General features: G+C 42.9%; 1 protein-coding gene across 1 annotated transcript in view; it reads right to left on the bottom strand.

Moving 5' to 3' along the window:
• rspo3 (R-spondin 3) overlaps positions 1-26,100 on the bottom strand; it is a 99,657-nt gene that overhangs the window by 55,901 nt on the left and 17,656 nt on the right. Inside the window, exons 3-4 of the mRNA XM_072251559.1 lie at positions 17,112-17,261; positions 11,158-11,355 (exon numbers count right to left, since the gene is read on the bottom strand). Coding sequence (XP_072107660.1) covers positions 11,158-11,355; positions 17,112-17,261 — 348 coding nt within the window. The remainder of the gene's footprint in view (positions 1-11,157; positions 11,356-17,111; positions 17,262-26,100) is intronic.

A 26,100-nucleotide genomic window follows, 5' to 3' on the forward strand; every position in this document is an offset into this window, starting at 1 on the left:
TTAATTTTAAATCAATGCAATTAATTGTACTTCTATAAGGTGAAGACATTTTGAAACAAAGTTATCCTGCTTGCAGGATAGTTATGAAACACCTAAAAATCCTATCCTGTTGCAGCTTTGTCACAGTCTATTTCCATTTGTGCAACAGCCTGATCATTCCTCCATCACTAATCCTGCCCACTAATTAAGATGTTATCATCACATCTAGCATACACAGGCTAGTTGTTGAATGAAATGAGATGTTAGTACAGAGGTTCTTTACTTCTCACCCATTTCTTCCTAATTAAATTCGATTCCACCTCAATAGAAACTAAGCAGCTAAAAGATAAGGTGTACAGTAAGAGAAAAAGATTTACATTCATATAGCTTTCATCATAATGCATTGTGGAAATTCCAAGAACCAGCACGACTAGATGCTCTTATCTTTTTTTAAAAGGATGCCCCTCTATTCTCAAGCTGTGTCCTCTGGTCTTAAAGACTCTCACACCGTAGGAAACATCCTCTCCACATCCACACCATCAAGGACTTCCACCATTCGATAGGTTTCAATGAGGTCAGCCCTCATCCCTCTGAAATCTAGTGAAAACAGGCCCACAGCCATCAGATGCTCTTCATATGACAAACCATTCAATCCTGGAATCATTTTCGTGAATCTTCTTTGAACCCTCTCCGGTTCCAGCACGACCTTTCTAAGATAAGGGGCCCAAACCTGCTCACAATACTCCAAGAGAGGCCTCACCAATGCTTTATAAAGTCTCAACATTACATCCTTGCTTTTATATTCTAGTCCTCTTGAAATGAGTGCTGGCATTGCATTTGCCTTCCTCAACACAGACTCAACCTGCAAATTCTGCACAAGGACACTCAAGTCCTTTGTACCTCAGTTTTTTAAATTTTCCTTCCAGTTAGAAAATAGTCTATGCTTGTATTCATTTTGAGGCACGACTGCGCAGGTGTGTGGGCATCAGCGAGTTAGACCGGCGGGAAGAATTTAAAAGGAGAGCGTTTTTTCCTTCAGCAGTTTGATCGAGGAACAACGGTGCAGGCGTGTAGATGTCAGTGAGTTAGACCGGCAGGAAGACAACTTAAAAAGAAGACAACTTTGTAGAGTGGGCGACAGAGGAGCAGGTGACAAGAGTAGAGGGAGTCAAGAGAAGGAGGGCTTTGGCTCAACGGGGCTTCGGCAATAATGGGTCGAGGCAAGGTAAGTTACTTGTGAAGAATAGAAACAGGAAGTATGTCTGTGAGGCCGGTGTTCTGTATTGGGTGTCAGGTGTGGGATGCTTGGGTCCCAGCCTCCCGGTCTCCCGGATGGCCACATCTGCGCCAAGTGCATTGAACTGCAGCTCCTTAGGAACTGGGTTAGGAAACTGGAGATGCAGCTTGATGACCTTTGTCTGGTCAGGGAAAGTGAGGAGGTGATAGAGAGGAGTTACAGGCAAGTAGTCACACCGGGACCTCCGGAGACAGATAAGTGGGTAACAGTCAGGAGAGGAAAGGGCAAGAGTCAGATACTAGAGAGTACCCCTGTGGTTAACCCCTTAACAATAAGTACTCCTGTTTGAGTACTGTTGGTGGGGGATGGCTTACCTGGGGGAAGCAACAGTGGCCGCGTCTCTGGCACAGAGTCTGGCCCTGTGGCTCAGAAGGGTAGGGCAAGGATGAAGGCAGCAGTATAGGGGACTCTGTAGTTAGGGGGTCAGGCAGGCGATTCTGGGGATGCAAGAAAGAAGCACGGATGGTGGTTTGCCTCCCAGGTGCCAGGGTCTGGGATGTTTCTGATCACATCCACGATATCCTGAAGTGCGAAGAACAGAGGTCGTGGTACATATTGGTACCAACAACATAGGTAGGAAAAGGGAGGAGATCCTGAAAACAGACTACAAGGAGTTAGGAAAGAAGCTGAGAAGCAGGACCTCAAAGGTAGTAATCTCGGGATTGCTGCCTATGCCACACGACAGTGAGTATAGGAATAGATAGATAGATATACTTTATTGATCCCAAGGGAAATTGGGTTTCGTTACAGCTGCACCAACCAAGAATAGAGCATAAATATAGCAATACAAAACCACAAACAATCAAACAACAAAATGCAAACTATGCCAGATGGAAATAAGTCCAGGACCAGCCTATTGGCTCAGGGTGTCTGACCCTCCACGGGAGGAGCTGCAAAGTTCGATGGCCACAGGCAGGATTAACCTCCCATGACGTCCAGTGTTTTTCTCAGGGAAATGTACGGCAGAAATGTGGCAAATGTTCAGGGGATATATGCGTGGTGTTCTGCATAGGTATGTTCCAATGAGACAGGGAAAACATGGTAGGATACTGGAATTGTGGTGTACCAAAGCAGTTGAAAATCTGGTCTAGTCAAGAAGAAAAGAAAAGCTTACAAAAGGTTCAAAAAAGTAGGTAATGATAAAGATCTAGAAAATTATAGAGCTTAAGAATGAAATTAGGAGAGCCAGAAAGGGTCAAGAGAAGGCCTTGCTGAGCAGATGAAGGAAAACTCCAAGGCATTCTACCAGTATGTGAAGAACAAGAGGATAAGACGTGAGAGAATAGGACCAATCAAGTGTGACAGTGGAAAAAATGTATGGAACTGGAGAAGATAGCAGAGGTACTTAATGAATACTTTGCTTCAATATTCACTACAGAAAAGGACCTTGGCAATTGTAGGGATGACTTACAATGGACTAAAAAGCTTCAGCTTATGGACATGAAGAAAGAGAATGTGCTGGAGCTTTTGGAAAGCATCAACTTGGATAAGTCACCGGGACCGGACGAGATGTACCCCAGGCTACTGTGGGAAGTGAGGGAGGAGATTGCTGAGCCTCTGGCAATGATCTTTACATATCAATTGGGATGGGAGACGTTCCAGAGGATTGGAGGGTTGCAGATGTTGTTCCCTCATTTAAGAAAGGGAGTAGAAATAGCCCAGGAAGTTATAGACCAGTGAGTCTTACTTCAGTTGTTGGTAAGTTGATGGAAAAGATCCTGAGAGGCAAGATTTATGAACATTTGGAGAGGAATAATATGATTAGGAATAATCAGCATGGCTTTGTCAAAGGCAGGTCGTGCCTTACCAGCCTGATTGAATTTTTTGAGGATGTGACTAAGCACATTGATGAAGGTAGAGCAGTAGATGTAGTGTACATGGATTTCAGCAAGGCATTTGATAAGGTACCCCATGCAAGGCTTATTGAGAAAGTAAGGAGGCATGGGATCTAAGGGGATCTTGTTTTGTGGATCCAGAACTGGCTTGCATACAGTAGGCAAGAGTGGTGTAGATGGGTCATATTCTTTGTGGAGGTTGGTGTCCAGTGGTGTGCCTCAGGGATCTGTTCTGGGACCCCTTCTTCTCTTCGTGATTTTTATGAATGGCTAGGATGAGGATGTGGAGGGATGGGGTAGTAAATTTGCTGATGACACAAAGATTGGGGGTGTTGTGGATAGTGTGGAGGGCTGTCAGAGGATACAGCAGGACATCAATAGGATACAAAATTGGGCTGTGAAGTGGCAGATGGTGTTCAACCCAGGTAAGTGTGAGATTGTTCATTTTGGTAGGTCAACTATGATGGCAGAATATAGTGCACACTATACATTTAAGAATGGCAGGTTAATTTTAAGCAAAAAGCAAGCTACTGGAGGAACTCATCTGTCCAAGCAGCATCTATGGTGTGAAAAGAATAGCCAACGTTTTAAGAACCTAGACCAAAGACTGTAAGATCAAATTTCACAGTGTGTTTTTAAAGGTTTCACAATCCTCCAACTTCCCACTAATCTTTGCTCTGTTATATGCTCTCTCTTTGGCTTTTATGTTGGCTTTGACTTCCCTTATTAGCCATGGCTGTGTTATCTTTCCTTTAGAATATTCTTCCTCTTTGGGATATATATATCCTGTGTCTTCCAAATTGCTTCCAGGAATTCCAGCTATTGCTGCTCTGCCATCATCCCTGCTAGTGTTCCTTTCTAATCAATTCTGGCCAACTCCTCTCTCATGCCTCTGTAATTCCCTTTACTCCACTGTAATACTGATACATCTGACTTTAGCTTCTCCTTCTCGAGTTTCAGGGTGAATTCAATCACATTGTGATCATTTACCCCTAAGGGATCTTTTCTCCCTTAAGCTCTCTGGTCAATTCCAGTTCATTGCACAACACCCAATTGAAAATAGTTGATCCTCTCGTGGGCTCAACCACAAGCTGCCCTAAAAAGCCATCTCATCGGCACTTTAGAAATTCCCCCTCCTGTAATCCAGCACCAACCTGATTTTCCCAATCTATCTGCATATTGACGTTCCCCATGACTATTGTAACATTGCTCTTTTGGCATACATTTTCTATCTCTCATTGTAATCTGTAGGCCACATCCTTACTACTGTTTGGGGGTCAGTATACAACTCCCATCAGGGTCGTTTTACCCTTGCAGTTCCTTAGCTCTATCCACAGAGATTCAACACCTTCCGACATGATGACACCTGCTTCTAACGATTTGATTTCATTTTTTATCAACAGAGCAACGCTGCCCCCTCTGCCTTCCTGCCTATTCTTTCAATACAATGTGTATTCTTGGACATGAAGCTCCCAGCTATTACCTCTCAGCCATGATTCAGTGATGCCTGCCTACATCATACCTGCCAATGTGCAACAGTGCTGCAAGTTCATCTACCTTATTCTGTATACTGCGTGCATTCAGTTACAACACCTGTATTCACCCTTTTCAAATTTGTCGCACCATGCTCAAACTTTTGATTCCTAACTCTGTCTGAGGTCATATCAACATCTGCCTCCACAACCCCTCTACTAACTGTTCTGACACTCTGGTTCCAATCCCCTTAATTCTAGTTTAAACCAACACTGTGCAGCATTAACAAACCTCCCCGCTAGGATATTAGACCCCCTCCAGTTCAGGTGCAAACCATCCAATCTGTACAAGTCCCAACTTCCCTAGAAGAGAGCCCAATGATCCAAAAATCTTATGCCCTCCCTCCTACACCAACTCCTCAGCCATGTATTAAACTATACAGTTCTGGCCTCACAAGCACGTGGGATTAGTAGCAATCCTGAGGTCACAACTCTTTAATTTAGCATCAACTCCCTGAACTCTCTATGCAGAAGCTCATCACTTGTCCCTACCCACGTCATTGGTACCTATATGGACCACAACTTCTGGCCGTTCACTCTCTCATTTAAGAATGTGATGGTACTGTTGACTGAGAGGTGTTCACCAAGTTGGACTCCCCTGTCTGCTTTGAAATAGTGTGACGAGATTTATTTGAAGTAGAGACTGTAGACATGACCCTGCTTTAGCACTGCATGTGTAATATTCCCAATAGTGCAACAATTCTTCAGTGCTCCACAGGAGAAATTGAATGCCAATGAACATTTGCTAAATTTCTTAGAAAGCTCTAAGATTTTTTGTGTGAACTATTGAAGGAACCAGTGGAACTGCCAAAAAAAAATGCAGTTGTGCTAGTTCTTGTTTACTTCTCAGAATTTTCTCAACACCTTGTAAGGCACATGGTGGCCTCTGGATGGGACTTTTGTTTACAGAACCTCTAAGGTCATTGGGAATATGGTGACTGGCTTGCTGAATGAATGGGGGAATGTATGACTGTGTACATATGGTATGACTTTTACACGTTATTACATCAGACACAACTATTCAGTTCAGGGTCACAGCCTCAATTTCTCCACCATTTTGGGGGATTTTAACCAGGTCAGCTTGATAAAGTCACTAGGTTATCAACAAATAACTTGCAGCACCAGAGGGAACAACACACTGGACTACTGTTACAGGGAGATGAAGAATGCCCACCGTGCTATTCTACACCCTCACTTTGGAAAGCCTGATCACCTGCGATCACCTGGTTGTACTTCTACTCCCTGAGCACAGGCAGAAACTGAAGACTGCGGCAATAGTAGTGAGGACAAGAAGGAATGGACAAGGGAAGCACAGGAACGCTTATAGGACTGCTTTGAATTGGTGGATTGGACCATATTCAGGGATTCATCTTCGTTTGAATGAATATGCTCCATTTGTCACTGACGTCAATAAAATCTGTGTGGATAAGTGAGTACCTACGAAAATTTGCTGTACGTTCCCAACCAAAAGCCATGGATGAACCAGGAGGTTCGTAGTCTGCTGGGGGCTAGACCTGTGGCATTTAAGTCTGGTGACCCAGGTCTGTACAAGGGAACCAGGTAGAGTTGTAGAGGGCTATTTCAAGAGCTAAGAGTTAACTATTTATGGTTTCATTACTACTTAATTATTTATGGTGCAACTGTAATGAAAACCAGGATCAATAAAGTATGACTATGACTAAGAAACAATTCTGAGAGAGTTTAGAGGTGATGTCAGATGCACGTCAACTCTGGCAGGGTTTGCAGGCCATTACTTCCTACAGAGCAAAACCCAACAGTATGAATGGCAGCAATGCTTCACTACCAGATAAGCTCAACACCTTTCATGCACGCTTTGAAAGGGAGAATAAAACTACAGCTATGAGGATCCCTGCAGCACCTGGTAACCTTGTGAGCTTTTTCTCGGACACCAACATCAGGCTGTCTTTCAGGACGGTGAACCCTTGCAAGGTGGCAGGTCCCAATGGAGTGCCTGGTAAGGTCCTGAAAACTTCTGCCAACCAACTGATGGGGGTATTCAAAGACATTTTCAATCTCTCATTGCTGTGGTTGGAAGTTTCCACCTGCTTCAAAAGGGAAACAATTCTATCCCAGTGTCCAAGAAGAGTAGCGTGAGCTGCCTTAATAACTATCGTCCATTAGCACTCATATCTACGGTGATGAAGTGCTTTGAGAGGTTGGTCATAGATTGAATCAACAGTCTCAGTAAGGACCTGGACCCACTGCAATTTGCCTATTGTGACAATAGGTCAATCGCAGACATGATCCAAATGGCTCTATGCACAGCCTTAGAACACCTGGACTATACAAACACCTATGTTGATTGTGTTCATTGACTATATAGCTCAGCGTTTAACACCATCATTCCCAGGGTCCTGATTGAAAAGCTACAGAACCTGGGCCTCTGTACCTCCCTCTGCAACTGGATCCTCAACTTCCTAACTGGAAGACCGCAATCTGTGTAGATTGGTAACAATATCTCCTCCTCGCTGACAGTCAACACTGAGGCACCACAGGAGTGTGTGCTTAGCCCACTGCTCTACTCTCTCCATGCCCATGACTGTGTGGCTAGGCACAGCTCAAATGCCATCTATGAACTTGCTGATGATACAACCATTGTTGGCCGAATCTCAGGTGGTGACAAGAGGGCGTACAGGAGCGAGATATACCAGCTAGTTGAGTGGTGCCACAGCAACAACCTTGTACTTAACATTAGTAAGACCAAAGAACTGATTGTGGACTTCAGGAAGGGTAAGATGAGGGATCACGAACCAATTCTCATAGAGGGGTCAGAAATGGAGAAAGCGAGCAATCTCAGGTGCCTGTGTATCAATATCTCCGAAGACCTAACCTGGTCGCAACATATTGATGCAGTTATAAAGAAGGCAAGACAGTGGCTATATTTCATTAGGAGTTTGATATACTGTGGAGAGCATTCTGACTGGCTGCATCACCGGCTGGTATGGGAGGGTACTGCACAGGAAGTAAGTTGCAGAAACTTGTAAAGTTAGTCATCTCCACCATGGGCACTAGGCTCTGTAGTGTCCAAGACATTTTCAAGTTGCGGTGCCTCAGGAAGGCAGCGTCCATCATTAAGGACCCCACTATCCAGGACATGTCCTCTTCTCACTGTTACCATCAGGAACGAGGTACAGAAGCCTGAAGACACACATTCAGCAGTTCAGGAACAGCTTCTTCCCCTCTGCCATCTGATTTCTAAATGGACTTTGAACCCCTGAACACTACCTCACTGCCTTTAGAACAGAGATACAGAAAAAATTCTTTAGCCAGTGGGTGGTGTGTATGTGGAATTCCTTGCCACAGACTGCTTTGCAGGCCAAATCATTGGGTATATTTAAGGGGGATGTTGAAATGTTCTTGATTAATCAGGGCATCAAAGGTTACAGGAGCAAGGCAGGAGAATGGGGTTGAGAGGGATAATAAATCAGCCATGATGGAATGGTGGAGCAGACCGATGGGCTAAATGGCCTAATTCTGCTCCTGTGTTTTGTGGTCTGAAGGAAGCAACTTTCAATATGTTTTAGTCCAGGACTCCATTGCACTTGATAAACAATGGTTAGATGGGCTTGCAAGGGATAAAGAAGTCTTTCAGCTATCAGACACAGACTTACTAGGATGAGAGGCTGTATGGACAAACAGGGATTTGATTCCTGCCACCCGTGCGATGGAAGCACAGCTTGTGTTGAGAGTGGAAAGGATACAGGCTGCTCTCTCTCGAAGGGAAGCTGCCATGAGAGTGGAGCAAGTTGTGAATCACAGATATGGCAGTGTCTTTAATTCATTAGGAGTTTGACGAGATCTGATATGTCACCCAAGACTCCAGCAAATTTCTACAGATATGCTGAGAACAGCATTCTGACTGGTTACATCACCACCTGGTACGAAGGATCCAATGCACGGTATTGGGCCATCAGTGCCGAGTCTCAGTAAACCGACGCACACCCACAAGCACTGACCCTTGCACACACACACACACACACACACACACACACACTGATTTTCTCTCACATATATTGACCCCCTCACATGCACTGACTCCCTCTTGTACAACAGTTACCTTGCACATACACTGATTCCCTTACACACTGATTCCTTTGTACACGGACTTACTCTCTTGCACACACACTCCTGACTTTCTCAAAATACTTGACTCATTGCACACACATCACACTTGCATGCACTCATGCACACTTATCAACCTCCACGCACTGACACTCTCTCTCTCCCCCCCCACCACATTGACATGATCTCGCTTTCCCACACTGACATGGCCTCTCTCTCTCACATTGACATGGTCTCTCCTACATTGACATGGTCTCCCTATCCCACATTGACATGGCCTCTCTCTCTCTCTCTCTCTCACATTAATGACTCTCTCTCTGACTCTCTTTCACACATGATTCTCACACTGACTCACTGTCTTGCACACGTTAGTACACAGACAGAAATCCACCAATTCTCTTTTCAAATATATTGCCTTTTTGTCATACTCTGACTCTCTCTCCTCTCTCTCTGACACAGACTCAGGCTCTCTCTCTCACACACACACACACACACACACACACTCCCTCTCTCACACACACAGTAATATTCATTTTTACTGGCTGCTGGTCTGAAAAGGAGAGGGGAGAGAGGGGAGAGCAGGGGAGAAGGGGAGGGGGAGTGGGAGAGAGAAGGGGAGAGAATGAAGGGAGTGGAGAGCGAGAGGGGAAGAGAAGAAGAGGGAGAGAGAGGGAGAGAGTGGGGGTGAGGGAGAGGGAGGAAGAGAGAGAAAGAGAGAGAGAGGAGAGACATATATCATGGAGAACTACGGTAAGGATAGCGCTGAAGTCGGAGAATGGGGGAAATGGGGATGGTCACAGCTGCCCTTTACCAATGGCTGAATTGCCTGCAGAGGTCCAGGAAAGTTAGCTCACCCCATTGGTAGAGGGCAGCTGTGTAACCTGGATCAATGTGGTCTAAGAGTGAATGAAACAGTACTCTTCTTCCCCACCTTTCAAGCCCTCAGCATCAGTTGTCCCCATTCCTTCCTCAGTCCTGACTGAAGGATGATAATTGGTGGCCAAGGAAGGTCAAGATCTACCTCTCAACAAGAGACAGCCATTATTTATTGGGTATGTTATGTTTTAACAACCATACTTAAAGCTTATGTTTATTATCTCCCGAAAAGTGAATATGCTTGCTGATTTTTTTCAAATGAATGTTGGTAATAAAAAATCTATATTAATTTTGAACTATTTTGCCAGTCAAGTCCGCAGTCCAGGAGTTCTGTCTCTAGTGGTTTTCATGATGTGGCAGATTACTGGGATAGCCTGTAGAGTCAACCATGACATTTCCAAAGAAATATAGCAGTTAGCTTAGAGAGGAAGACAGTCTGAATCTGGGATCAGTGACAGACTGTCCTATGTGAGTAGCTCAAGTTCAAAGGCAACATGTAAATGGTGACTTGATTGTCACAGGACCATAGGGCTGGCCACAAACATTGATGTCAGGCTGCTTAGAGGAAAAGCACATTGAACAATTAGGGAGAGCGAGTCTGCAGAATCTTCAGGGGTGTACTATAAAAGAACCCTGGGTGCAATTCTGTTGACCGAACCCTGGCTGCAATTCCGTTATATGAACCCCGGGTGCAATTCCATTAACAGAACCCTGGGTGCAACTTTGTTATGCGAACCCCAGGTGCAATTCCGTTATCCGAACCCCAGGTGCAATTCCGTTATCTGAACCCCGGGTGCAATTCCGTTATCTGAACCCCAGGTGCAATTCTTTTGAATTAAAACTGCATGTAACAGGGAAGCATCAGTGTTCTTCTTCAAATGTCCCTCAGATTCAACGCTGACTTGACTGCATTCTGCTTTCCTGTATTCTGGTGGGGCGGATCACAAAACATGCTTCTTGGCTGCTATTGCCAGGAACCTCACAATTCTTTTCAAAGCTACTCCTGGCCTTTTTTTTTCCACAACACTCTAATGCAGCCGAACGATTTTGGATTATCCGAACACAGACAACAAAGTGTTTATGATTATTCAGAGAGGCATGATGCTAATTGTCTGGTTTCACAGAAGGGCTTGCATACTGAATAATTATACCATGTGTTATTGATTGTTCAAAGTTAGTAACTTGTTGGTTACTTCATCTTTTTATAGTCACTTCAGATGTTGCTGAGGCCACTTCAACAGGATTCCTACTTTGCCTATCATTTGACGTATGTTTGCTATAAGCCTGGGATTCTGTGGTCTTTCATCAGCAAAAGAATATTACAGTTAAATATTGAAAGAGTAATAGTTTACTAGATATTCACATGAAAAAGTAAATAGCTACTTTCCTAACTGACTGACAATTAACACAGCGTGCAGTCTTGATAATAATTATTCTGTAATAATCACTGGCAGTGATGAATGGTATATTCAGTTACTTGAGACATACATGGTTGTAATATTTTAAAATTATGGAGTTAGTTACAGTGATAATGGACTCACAGAAATAGTCTTACCTTTTTGTCCTGGAGGACAACGCTTTTTCTGCACCGTACACTTCCTTCTCTCGGTGGTCTTTGGACAAAGGTTGCCGTGTGCTGAGGGCTCCTGCAGGATGTCCCGACTCCTTGTCTCAGTGCCTTTGCGGAAACCACACGTCTTCCCTCGCTTTGTACAGGGACCCCAAGCGTTCCACTCACTTACTTCACAGTGCACTGTGAACATATAACCAATCATCGAGATACGGCGTGAAATGGGCCCCTCTAGCCCTTCCCGCCTAGCAACCCCCGATTTAACCCTAGGCTAATCATGGGACAATTTACAATGACCAATTAACCTCCCTACTGGTACGTCTTTAAAGTGTGTGAGGAAACCAGAAGAAACTCACAATGTGTAAACTCCTTACAGGCAAGGTCAGGAATTGAACCTGGGTCGCTGGTACTGTAAAGCGTTGTGCTAACCACTATGCTACTGTGCCTCCCCAGTTGTTCCATATCCTATTTGTTTATTCTTTCTCAGTCAAATTTACTTTACCACCAACATTCTCCCCTCCCTCAACTTCCTTGGATTGCTAAACCTGCTCATCGATACTGGGTTGGCAGCTTTACGTACAACGGATGGGAATGTTTTGAGAATAAAATGGGATGAGAGTAGGATGAGTGGGAATGGATATTTGATAGGTGCTATGGAGGTGGCCTCTTTTCTGTGTCGTTTCACTGTATGGACCCAATGCCTCTACCAGAAGGTAAGGTACGGCATTGAATAGATTATTCAGCTAAAATCTATTGCTGATATTGCACATCAGAGTTTTTCTTTTACAATGGGTCACTGAACGATGACAAGGAGCAGAAATTCAAATCAAATCAAATGAAATCAAGTTTAATTGTCATTCAAGCCATAAATAGATACTACTGAATGAGACAGTGTTCCTCCGGGGCCAAGGTGCAAAACAATCAAAATAGCAAGCAAACATTCAAAAACAGCGAGTAACATAATCAAAATAGCGAGCAAAGAAAAAAAACATATATATAGTCCAAGTCTCTGAGTGACAATGTCTGGCAATTGGTGGTACAGTCCCCCAGCAGTGTGCAGATGCACGCAGTCCAGCCTGTCATTCCACCGCGCAAACAGGGGAGGCCGCAGCACCAATGGGAGAGACCACACCCCAGCCCAGCTCAGAAGCCATGTGAAGGCTTAAGGCCTAGTCCTCGCCACAACCGAGGCTGGGTACATTTTTATAGAATATGACGAATAAACAGGAATAGGATACTAGGATGGTCAAAGATGGGAGGGTGAAGTGTAGGTTTGTGTATATATATATATATATATGTGTGTGTGTGTGTGTGTGTGATTGGGTGAAGGGATTTAGAATGTATGTCTAGTGCACATTCTGGAGCAGAGGGTGGCGGTAATGCACCATTAAGCTGGATGCCAACCGCCGTAAAACAAGATACAGACAGATAGACAACCAAGGCTACACAGCTCCCATGTCATCTGTCTCCCCACCAGACAAGGTGGCAAGTGAAGTGTCTGAGACAATTTCCCACATCTCACACGTGTAGTACAATCTGTAGTACTACATTGACTTTAATAATAATGTCACAGTTACCAATGCACAATGAGATAAATGCAGCCAACCAAGGATTATGTATTTTCAGCCTGTACAGTTCTGTGGTTCCTTAAGGTTGTTATAGCCAGGGGTGGTAATGGGGACAAGCTCCCACTACCTATTAAAAGCTCCTAATGACGTGCGCCTGAAATAGCCTCTGACAACCAAGTCCAGTTCCTGGCCTTCGTGTGTGGCTTAGCTACTACCGTTTCTACTGACAGGAGAAGGTGCAGAGGCAGGTTACTGGTACCTTAAAACCAGTCGCTTTGGGTAGATGGGGCTTATTGGCTGTGGTTGGCAGCTGTTCTAAGGGAAGGAAAACTCTGATCACAAACCTCTGCTGCCTTGCAGCTATACCCACTCAGGCGGAAGGGAGCAAATCCCAAGGGAAAAATCTGGAGCTGGAGTCCCTAAGGCAGTCCTACATTGAGTTCAATGCTGACTGGATACTCCTGCAGTGCTGCTGGTACCTAACTGCATCAGTCTCTGCTGTTCCTTTGGGTTCATCAGGTGTGTGGAGATAGGGAGCTTGCTACATGGGCAACAGTTTGCTCTCCATATTGTACTGCCTAGGCTTGTATATCTAGACTGTTAAGACGCATATCCATGGTCAACTCTGACCAACGGTGGCTTCATCTCACCGCACAGTTCAGTACGATGTTCACAGCTGAAACTGTCTACCTTAGTACAAGAGGAAAATGAATAAATTGTCCCGACTGGATGGTATACGTCCCAGGCTGTAAACAGAAGCAAAGGAAGCCATCTCAAAGGATCTGGCTACCATTTTTCAATTATCCCTGTCTACAGGAGTACTGCCAGGGAAATGGAAAGGTACCAGTGTCATATTTTTAAAAACAGGCCAATTAATTTAAGTCCATTGCTGGGTAAGCTAAAAGAATCAATTTTGAAGGACAGCATTAACCTTTGTTTAGAACTTTAACAGAAGATTGTGCCTGACTAACTATATTAAGTTATTTGGCGAGGTCACAAGGAGGGTTGATAAAGGCACTTGATGTAGCTTACACAAATTTGAGTAAGGCTTTGCAGGGCCATATATGAAGCATGAAAAAAAGTAAAGATGATTGACAGGCAAGGGGACACAATTGAAGTGCATAAAACTATGGGGTGTTCAAAAAAGAATAAGTTAGATTGACATAATCCCTCACTAGGAGGGTCAAAAGCCAGATAGGATGGATTTAAAGGAATGCACTAGAAGACAGGCTGAAGTCAGTGCAAGGCCAATAAAAAGAAAGGAGGTGTAAATGGAGCGGCCATTGCTGGAATGGCCATTGTATGAGTGGGCCAGTGTTAGAGTGGTCTGGCTTTGGTTCAACAGGTTTGGGCAAGCACAGGCAAAGGTTTTAAGTAGGAATAGTAAATAAGAAAGTTTCTAGTTTCTAGTTTTTTTTTCCTTTCGTATATAGCTAGTGCACTGAGAATTGATCCAGAGGTAGTGGTATGTTTCTTGTGTAAGATGTTGGAAATCTGGGAGACTTCCAACTACCTCTGATAAATTTACTTCAAAATTTCGAACTCTGAACTTTGTTAAAGAGGTCTGGCTCAACAGGTTTGGGCAAGCACAGGCAGAGATTCTAAGTAAACAGCTATTAAGTTTCTTTTGTCTCCATCAGTACATACCTAGGACACTAAGAAAGGCTCAGAGTTAGTGGTATGTTCCTTGTGTGAGATGTGAGAACTCTGGGAGACCTCCCATCTTCCTGATAACTACTGTATATCTGCACAAGTGCACTGAGCTGCAGCTCCTCAGGAGAACATTTTAAGGAACTAGAGCTGCAGGTGGATGACCTTTAGCTTATACAGGAAAATGAGGTGATAAGATAGGAGCTCCAGGGAGGGAATCACCCGCAAGTTGCAGGAGACAGGTACCTCGGTGACTGCCAGGAGCGGAATTGGGAATAGGCAGCCAGTACAGAGTACCCTTTGGCCGTTCCCCTGAATAAATATACCACTTTGTGGAGGGGGGGTGGGGGGGTTCTTACCAAGGGGAAGCCCCAGCAAGAAGGTCCTTGGCACTGAGTCTGGCTATGTGACTCAGAAGGGAAGTGGGGCGAAGAGGAGTGCAGTAGTGATTGGGAATTCCATAATTAGAGGAGTAGAAAGCAGCAGACTCTTGTGGGTGTGGAATTGACACCTGGATGGTATGTTGCTTCCCAGGTGTCAGGGTCAGGGATGTCTTGGATCAGGTCCTCTCTATTCTAAAAGGGAAGGGTGAATGGTCAGAAGTCGTGGTACGTAGACGGTAGGAAAAGGAAGGAGGTCCTGAAGAGAGAATATAGGGCATTAGGCAGTAAGCTGGAAAGCAGGACCTTCAGGGTAGTAATTTCTGGATTTCTAACTGAGCCATGCGCCAGTGAGATAAGAATAGCACAATCTGGCAGATGAGTGCATGGCTGGGAAGCAGGGGACAGGGTTTCAGAATTCTGGATCATTGGGTTCTCTTCTGGGGAAGGTATGACCTGTACAAAAATGATGGGTTTCATCTGAACCTGAGGGGGACCAATATCCTTGTGGTCAGGTTTGTCAGAGCTGTTGGGGAGGGTTTAAGCTAATTTGGTGGAGGGTTGGGAGCCAGAGAGATAGGGCTGAGGGTGGGGCAGTTGGTGTACAGCTATATGCAGTGAGGCAGTGATAGGGTAAAATTTCAGTCAGTGGAATGAGTTAAAGTGTAACAAGGCATCAAAATCAAAAAGGTTGATGAATACAGAACGAAAAGTGTTATATTTAATGCACACACTATACAGAATAAGGTAAATGATCTTGTGGTGCAGTTAAGGTTTCACAGGCATGACATTGTGGGTATCTCTGAGTCATGCCTGAAAGAAGTTCATAGTTGGGAGCATAAGAATACACATTGTATTGAAAGGACAGACAGGTAGGCAGAGGGGGTGGGGTGGCTCTATTGGTAAAATTGAAAGCCAATTCTTGGAAAGAGCTAATATAGGATTAGAAGATGTAGAATTCTTGTGGGTAGAGTTAAAAAACTGCAAGGGTAAAAAGACCCTGTTGGGAGTTATATATCGGCCTCCAAAGAATAGACAGGATGTAGGCTACAAATTACAACAGGAGATAGAAAATGCATGTAAAAAGGGAAATGTTGTGATAATCATGGGGGATTTCAATATACTATAGATTGGGAAAATCTGGTTGGTGCTTGTCCAAAGAGAGGGAATTTGTGGAGTGCCTTTTTAGAGCAGCTGGGGTTGAATCAATATACAACACCCAATCCATATGAGGAGCATTTGATAGCTTTGGACCTGTACTCACAATGAGGAGCAAATCTTATATTGAAGGGTCTGGATAAAGTGGATGTGGAAAGGATGCTTCTTATAGTGGGACAGCCTAGGACCAGAAGGCACAGAATCAGAACTGAGGGATGTCCATTTAGAACAGAGATGAGGAAAAAGTTCTTTAACCAGAGGGTGATGAATTTGTGGAATTCATTGCCACAGATGGCTGTACAGGCCAAGTCATTTGGTATATATAAGGTGGAGATTGATAGTTTCTTGATTATGAGGAGAAGGAAGGAGAATGGGGTTGTGAGGGATAATAAATCAGACATGATGGAATGGCAGAGCAGACTCAATGGGCCGAATGGCCTAATTCGGCCTGTCTTATGGTGTTATGGACTAAAGGGGAGTTGAGAAAAATAGATTTCACCTAAATGGTTAAAGGGGTCTGGAATCACTGGCTGCAGAACATATTGCTTTTAAACAGAAATTAAATGTGGACTTGAAGGCCAATGATCTGCAAGGTTACAGTACTAGTGCTGAAAGATAGAATGAGTTGGGTAGTGAAAACCCAGAGGATGAAATAGCTTCAGTTAGGGATGTCAGTGTTTGATGATTCAATAACTATGATATTTTCCTTCTGCTCTGCTGTAAACTGATTAACAGCGTTTGATTGTATAAATACCATTTTTCACTTTATCACTTGGATGGTAAAAGGGGAAACCAACATCCACCTTTTGAAGATTTAAGATTGCTTAATGTTACTTCCAGTACACAGTGTAAAGGAGGACAAAATAATTGCTACCCTGGATCTGACACAGCACAAAAAAAACCCCCAATAAGATAAAGAAGACAATAATAAAAAAAAACAATAAATGTAAATACATAAGATAGCTTATATACATAGATTGACCATATGTCCATAAAGTGACATTAGGCTCTACATAAGGTGACAGACAGGAAGTGGTAAAGTGGTGGTGGTGGGGGGGTGTAGAAGGGTGGGTTAGTGGGTGGTGCTGTTGATCAGCCTTACTGCTTGGGGAAAGTGATTGTTCTATGTCTTATGTACATCAGCTATTCTTTTTCTTTGTATATGAAGTAGCTGTTTGCTTACCAGTGGTGGTGCATTCCATTGTCTGATTATTTGGGGCAAACCCTTCGGGGCAGATATCAAAACATTTTCCTTTATGCAAGTAGAATGCTGGTTTGCATTTTGTACAGAAATTTTTGTTGAAGCAGGTATCACAGTGGTCAGCTGTACATTCTGAAAAACAACCATTTAAAAATGAGAGACAGCACCAGGTTTCCAGTTATGATCTCATGCAAGTCCAATAAATTTTACCTATATATTACAATGCAGGCTGAGGCCATTCGGCCCATGGAGTCCATGCTAGTCTAGGGGGAGTGGTCCCATCAGTCTCATTTCCTTCCCCCTTTCTCTATTTCCTCATGGCTCTAATGTTTATTCTTTCTTCTTTGCCCTTTTGATTCTTCAGCAGCTTACCGACTATAATTGGTAAGCAATTCAAAATGTATTGATTTATGAGCCAGTTAATCTAGTTATTGTGCTGAACCAACTTACACTGGCCAATTAACCAACTAGCACATCTTAAGATGTGGGAGAAAACTGGAGAATTTCTATACGGTCGTGACAAGAATGGGCAGTGGTGTAAGCCAGCAGCACTAACTGCTGCATAACTTTAGATTGGGCGATATAACATAAATTGTAAGCCTAGAAAAGTCATCATGACATGCATTAATATAAAGACAGAGCTTTACAATAGGTATTTTTACGGAGATGCTATACTTGGCCTACAGTAGCTAGAAGTGCCGCAGAAATTTTAAATAATGATCTGGAATATATTAGAATTATACAATGGCAATTTTCTGGAATAAGAAAAAGTAACATCAGTACTGGTAGCCATGAAACTTATTATGAATGCAACTGGAAAGATATTTGATTTGGCCTAAATATTGACTTCACAACCAGAGTAATGTAATTAGCTCAAAAATGGCCCACCAAACTACTTGATTCAAGAAAATTAGAAATAATGAAAGGGTTGGCCTTGCTGATAATGCCCACACTCAGTGAAGAAATAAAGAAAAAGCTATCATGAATTATCTCTCTTATGGCATGAGGCATATTCATAGCAATACATTTTAAAAGACCATTTTGGGCTAATGTTTCACCAAAGCTGCAGATCATAAATATACAATTGACACAGCACTTTAAACAAAGAAGTTTCATAGATGAACCAAAAAACCCACAATGTAAATAGCTTTGTATATTGAATGAAACTTTCAAAGAAAAATTATGAAGTTCCTTTGTTAGGAATCTGCTGCAACATCTTGCCAGGATTATGTGGGAATGGATAGAAATTAATTCAAACATAAACGAAGCGATGTAGAGGACCCAGCCTGAAACATAAGCTCTGTTCCTATCTCCACGGATACTAATTAATCTGATAAGCTTTTCAGCATTTGTTTTTATTTTTACTACCCTGTCAGTCTGTACAGATTCAAAGATTCAAAGTACATTTATTATCAAAGTATGCATACACTATACAACCCTGAGATTCTTCTTCCTCTAAAAACAGCCATGAAACATTGAAAACCATGGAACCCGTTTAAAGAAAAACATTAAATCCCAAACCCCAGGGCAAATAAACTCAAGAAAATTTGCCTGATTTCATTCAATTAAAATACTTCTGCTTCATGCAGCAGTTAGATATGTACTCTGGCCACTTTATTAAGTACTTCCTGTACCTAATAAAGTGGCCATTGATTGTATGTTCATGGTCTTCTGCTGCTGCAGCCCATCCACTTCAAAGTCTGACATGTTGTGCATTCAAAGATGCTTTTCTGCACACTACCATTGCAACACATGGTTATTTGAGTTACTGTCGCCTTCCCGTGTCAGCTTGAACCAGTCTGGTTATTCTCCTCTGAGCTCTCTCATTAACAAGGCATTGTCACCCACAAAACTGCCACTCATTGGATGTTTACTGTGTTCGCTGTATACTCTAGAGACGGCTATGCATGAAAATCCCAGGAGATCAGCAGTTTCTGAGACACTCAAACCTCACCATCTAGCACTAACAATCATTCCATGGTCAAGGTCACTTGGATCTCATTTCTTCCCCATTCTGATATTTGGTCTCAACAACAACTGAATCTCTTGACCATGTCTGCATGATTTTATGCATTGAATTGCTGTCACATGATTGACTGATTCGATATTTGAATTAGATAGATAGATATGCTTTATTAATCCCGAGGGAACTTTGGTTTCGTTACAGCCGCACCAACCAAGCATAGAGCGTAGATATAGCAACACAAAAACCACCAACAATCAAACAACAAAATGCAAACTATGCCAGATGGAAAATAAGTCCAGGACCAGTCTATTGGCTCAGGGTGTCTGACCCTCCACGGGAGGAGCTGCACGTTCGATGGCCACAGGCAGAAATGACCTCCCATGCCGCCAAGTGTTGTATCACGGTGGAATGTGGCCGAAGTCCAACAGTAAAAAGTTCAATATCCAGTCTGCAAACACGTTCCTCGATCGTAATATACCCCGGATTGCACCATCTGTTGTTAGCCAGAACAGTAAGCACCGAACTCCTTTACACTTACCGCTCTCAGTGCACTTCCGGTCAGTCGGAACGGTATTACCCACCAAACTCCTCTTCTCCATAAGTCTCTGTTGTCTCGACCTGGTCCTCTTTCCTCGGCTTTGTGATCCCCCTCTGTGTGTTTTCCTCCGGATTTCAGCAGGGGTGTCCACCGATCTGTTCGCTAAGCCGGCCGGTATTTGCTGGTCCGTGGAATACACAATGCGACCTTGCTTCTATCCCGCGTGTCGGGATGTAACCATTTCCAGTGCTAAAGAAAACCCAAATAAAACTCTCTCTACCAGCATGTTAGAGAGGGTGCAGCTTCGACGTGTTACCGTGAGAAAAAAAATATAAAAAATAACGTAAATTAAAAAGTATGAAGAAGAAAGTTAGAATAGATCGGAATGGCTGTACCAGGCTGCATGCACGACCGGCGCATGTGCACTAGAGCACATTAATGAGCAGTTGTAACAGGGTACCTAATAAAGTGGCCACTGAGTGTACATTAATTGCACATTTTTTCTGTGTGGAAGGCCGAATTGCTAATTCAAACTGCTTCACGCATGGAAGTAGAAGTTCCACTCTTAGGCTATGGTCCAAATGGAGACAAGTAGCAGATAGACAACATCCTACAGTTTCCCAGCCATTCCAGTGTGAAATCTGGTGCTGAACCTGTGCTAATTCCATGTAGAGATGAATGGCTGTAGACGCAGTCCGGTTTTTTCATTATCTAGTTCAACCACCTACTAAATTCTGATTGTTTTTCATGATCTAATTTTTGGCAAAACAATAATGTTAAGAATATTGATTTTTTTTGAGAATGTTGAAGAAGTATGATTACTTTTTCAGTAGTTTTTGAATTTGCTTCCAGGTTTGGACACTCAACAAATACTCCAAGTTCTTCAACAAGCTGCCAAAGCATGTCTGGGACAAGGATAGTGGAAAGCCCTGTCGTAAGTTTTCCCACAGGAATTAGATTTGGAGATTATTTTGTCTTTGGAAATTATGCATCAGTTAAGTGGTGATCATGTGGTTAAGGTAATAGAGAACACAGTTCACCATGGAAAGAAAAAGGAAGAATCCCATGGGCCAGACATTGTACAGCATCATACGTGGTACACCACTACTTTATATTAAGGCATGATTTTAATATTCTAATTGATTATTTTAAATTCCTTTGTGGCTTCTCCAATCTGTATCTCTATGGGCTCCCTCATTCCTAAATCCCTCTGAGATCTTAACTCTCCTCCAAATCTGACTTCCTGCACATCTCCAGATTTCGCTGGATGCCTTCAACTCTCAATACCATACATTGGCTCCCTAAACGTTTTCACTCCCAGTCCTTCACAATTTTCCTTAAAAACTCCCTCTTTTAGCAATATTTTGGTCCCTTGTCCTGGTGTCTCTGAAAGGACCAGTGTCATTTTTATGCAGTTTCTGTGAAATTCCTTGGGTTAATTTCACTATTTTAAAGTGGCTGTACTATGAAATAAAACAAAAATGAAATGCAGGAAATGCTGCATATATGTTGAAACAGAGCTTGTACACTCAGCGACCACTTTAATTAGGCATAGGATATATCACCTGATTTCATTCAATTAAAATACTTCTGCTTCATGCAGCAGTTAGTTATATACTCTGTGGCCACTTTATTAAGTACTTCCTGTACCTAATAAAATGGTCACTGAGTGCATGTCTGTATGTTCGTGGTCTTCTGGTTCTGCAGTTCAAAGATGCACTTCTGCACATCATTGTTGTAATGTGTGGTTAATTCAGTTAGTGACACCTTCCTGTCAGCTTGAACCAGTCTGGCCACTCTCCTCTGACCTCTCTTCCTAACAGGATGTTTTCACCCCCAGAACTGGATGTTTTTTTAATTTTCGGCACCATTAGAGACCGTTGTGTGTGAAAACCCGAGAAGATCAATAGTTTCTGAGATACTCAAACCATTCCACCTGGCACCAACAATCATTCCACGGTCAAAGTCACTTTGATCACATTACTTCCTCATTATGATGTTTGGTCTAAACTGAACCTCTTGACCGTGTCTGCATGCTTCTATGCATTGAGTTGCTGCCACATGATTGGCCGATTAGATATTTGCATTAATGAGCCCTTGTACAGGTGTACGCCATAAGATGGCCACTGAATGTATTTCCGGTTAAGGACTTTTGCTTAGAACTTTTTTCAGGTTTGATGAAAGGTCATTAACCTTAAACTTTTAACCTTTGATTTTCTTTTCTCAGATGCTGCAAAATATTTCCCAGTGTTTCCAATACTTTGTGTTTATATTTCAGATCACTGTGTAATATGATTTGTACTTTACAGCATGACAATCGTGACCACACTCTAAACAAAAACAAATAATTTTCTGTAAAGTACTTGGGATGCCTTGAGGTTGTGAAAGGGATTAGGTCCTTTTGCTTCTTATTTATAGCTCTCTTTGGCTGCCAGGAATCTGGATTCAAACAAACATTCAAAGAGAATTTAATACCAATGCATTTTTGCAGGATTGCACTGGCTGGAAACTGAAATGAGTTTTCTGAAATTGCATAATTAATTCATAACTTAATATCTGACTCAATTCACTGCCATGAATTCAGGAGCTTCAAAAAATGAGACGCAAGTAGACAGAATACAATGAATGACAAGGGATAAGATTACTTTGTTGAATAAGAAAACTTCCATTCCTTTTTCGATATCATCATATAAAATGTGAAATTTAAAAAAATTTTACAGTTTAACTTCACTGTCGAAAGTAAGTCCTGATCACTAATAGGAGGTTATATCTTGGTGATAATTTCTTTAAAACTGTATTGAAACCATCAGGAAAATACTGCTCAGTTGCTTGCATTTTAAAATCTTTGAGACCTCAATAGTCACAAAGTGTTAATCTCTTGTTTAAAATATATCAAGATCTAAATTCAATGTTGTAATCTAATCTAGCAATATAAATTATTTACTTATCGCCTACTCCCACTTAAACTTCAGATGACTGCTTGGAATTGTCCCCAGTTATTCCCCATGTTATTTAATAGAACTGCCAACTTAAATCTGTAAAGAAAAGTGCTGGGCACATTAACAGCACTTCAAAGCTGACAGAGGTATGTTAAAATGTATATCACGATTTATAATAGAAATGGCCATCTGTATTTTTGCTTGCACATTAGAGAGTGAATTCACATTCCTGTACATTGAATTATGTATTAAAAACATTGAAAAATCACATACAAGATAGAATATTCTGTTGCATTGCACAATATTTAAGATTCCTACCGTATATTAATATTAACATTTAAGGCTTCTCCTGCAGCAAAATCTAGCGCCTGGAGCAATTCACTGTGGCAGAGCCCGGTTCCTAGTGCAAGGTTTGGACCATTTAGACGCTGGCCCAGATAGTCTGGGGGCTCCTCTCTGCGTGACACTAAGGCTATCAGACTGGCCCCAGCTGCTGTGCATCATGCCTGCAAACATTGCAGTGATTTGCCCCGCTAATATGATGAACTGAATACAGAGGCTTTGGGCCTACTCTTGGCTGCTCCAGGGATTTGGATCTAAGGACTCAATTTGGTTCAGAATGTTGCTGTTGTTGCTCGCATCTATTGTCTGCATGATTTGTTTTGTGCTTCTTTTTCTTTCTCTGTGGCCACTGGGGGTTGAACATAATTTTTTAATTGGGTCCTTGCTTTGTGACTGCTTGTAAGCAAACAAATTTTGAGGTTGGGCAACACACATCAAAGTTGCTGGTGAACGCAGCAGGCCAGGCAGCATCTCTAAGAAGAGGTACAGTCGACATTTCAGGCCGAGACCCTTCGTCAGGACTAACTGACGAAGGGTTTCGGCCTGAAACGTTGACTGTACCTCTTCCTAGAGATGCTGCCTGGCCTGCTGCATTCACCAGCGACTTTGATGTGTGTTGTTTGAATTTCCAGCATCTGCAGAATTCCTGTTGTTTGTGAAATTTTGAGGTTGTATAATTTATGCATTCTTTGATAATAAATGCATTTTGAATCTTTTTATTCTATTAAAGACCTGAGCCAACTTATTCCAGCAGTGATATTCTGTTATTTTCGTGTGCACACCTTGTACAAAGACTTTCTCATGAAGCACAATGAATTTCAGTTGACCTGTGATACATCTGAAACTAACCTGTGTATGTCACACCTACACCTTTCAAAGGCAAGATGAGCAGTGAATTCAAAGACTACTAAAAGGCAATGGCGACTTGGAGAAGCTCTGGCAAGTGCAGACCCTGGAACTAGCACTCAATGTCATTGTCGTAGATCTCATGATCATCACACTGACAAACATGCTGCATGGTTGGGGTCCAGAAGGACACCATGCGACGAAAGGTTGAGGTGAGCAGATTGATCAATATGCCTGGTGATGCACCAAGGACTTGGTCAAATGTCAGTGGAAACAGCAACAAACCCTGAGGTTCCCTTGAGAACTACTTTGCTACCCTCATCCACTTATTTCAGCATTCACAATACAGATCACACGTATTACACTTTAAACGCGTTTCCAGCTATACAATCACCGCAGGCACATCATACACATACATGGGTCTTCGCACTTTAATCACTTCCATCGCTCTTGCAAGAGCAGGAGGAGCACAACCATGGAATGCAGCGGGAGATGCTTCTGCATCCACAGGCTGAATCATCTAGGTGCTCTGGATCATGGGCTCACCGACTAAAGAGCTGGTGGACTATAACGGAGAAAACAATGATTGAAGACTGATTGAAAAAGTCGTCTTTTTTGCTTCATTTTGGGGATCAGGGCATCATCAGCAAAGCCAGCATTTCTTGTCCCGTTGGTATATCCTTGAGAAGGTGGTGGTAAGCCATCTTCTTAATCACTGCAGCCCTTCTAGTGAAGCAACTCCCACATTGCTCTTGGGGAGGGAGTTCCGGGATTTAGTCACAGCAATGACGGAAGAACACCAATACACTTTTATGCATTGCGTGTAAGCATGGAAATATCAAGTTCATCTCCAGCTCACACATAATACATAGAAATATATTAGTGTTCCTCCTTCACTGCTATGACTAAATCCTGGAACTCTCTACCCTTGGCATTGCAGGTATAGGCCATGTTGTTGTATTTGACTGGGTGAGTAATGGTATTTTGCAGCTGGTGCACTTTGCAGCCATTGTGTGGTGGTGCTGCTGGAGGAACTGAAAGATTAAGTTTATTTGTCACATGTACTTCGAAACACTGAAACATACAGTGGAATGCATCATTCGTATGAACAACAAACACAGGCCGAAGATTATGCTGGGGACAGCCCAGAGGTGGGGCAAACCCATGCAGTCACTGGGAATGCATACAAACTTCTTACAGACAAGAGAGAGAGTTGAATCCCTATCATTGACACCGCACTAACTGCTAGGCTTCTATGCCACGCCTATGAATGTCTAGATGGATTCAACGTGTACTAATCAAGTGGGCTGCTTTGCTCTGGATAGTACTGAGCTGTTTGAATTCTTTTTGGAGTCACAGTCAAAGGATTCAACGTACAAAGCATGTATAAATTAGACAACCTTGAAATCCTTGACTGCTTTCAAACAGCCACAAAGTAAGAAACCTGAAAGAAATCAATTAAGACAAAAAGAAATACCAACACCCAATGCACAACCGAAAGAGGAAAAAATGCACAAATCATGCAAACAATAGAAGCAAGCAACAGCAAAGTTCCAAACAAAATTCCAAACAAAGCTGAGTCCAGACACCCGAATCCCTGGAGCAGCCAGAGTCGGCCCAAAGCCTCAGTCTCAGGTTCATCACATAGCAGGGCAAGCCACTGCGAAGCTCACGGACACGAAGCTCTTAGCAGCAGGAGCAGACTCGCAGCCTTAGCACTGCGGAAAGAGGAGTGAACATCGTGGGAGAACGAGCAAACTCAGCCCGACCCTGGTCTCCGGTCCCAGCACCCTGCCTTTCCAGTCTATCTGTGTCGGCATTTAATCGTCTAAACAGCAGGTCGTGCCCCATGCCCCTAGACCTAATCATCCAACTCGAAGCTGACCATGACCTCTCCAAATTTGCTCGGCACTTACAGTGATCCAACCTCACACCCAGCTTAGGTGCACCAAAACTTCTACGCCTTGACTCTTCTTCAAACTGCCCGCTCCAACTCCATCTCTGTCCCTGAATCCACTGTGAACTTTGCACTTTTGCACTCTGACTTTGCAAAACATCGGCATGGCTGATCCTTCGAATTGGCTTTGCCTACGCTCACTTCTTCATTGTTTGTGGTGATAGTATACCACAATTCAGCTCATAAAAAAGTATTATGAATGATGCTTTTAGCCATATTTATTGTTTAAGACGCCACTACTGGTAGTTCTGAGGGCAAGAGATACAACTCACAAGTGGAGAGTATCCATCATGTCTCTGATTTGTATCTTGTAGCTGGTGGAAAACCTGAGGCTGGCAGGGCATGAGTTGCTCACTAAGAAGATACCCATCCTCTTCTTCTTC

This window comes from Mobula birostris, chromosome 2, assembly GCF_030028105.1.
Source record: "Mobula birostris isolate sMobBir1 chromosome 2, sMobBir1.hap1, whole genome shotgun sequence".
In the NCBI taxonomy this organism is placed as follows: Eukaryota; Metazoa; Chordata; class Chondrichthyes; order Myliobatiformes; family Myliobatidae; genus Mobula; species Mobula birostris.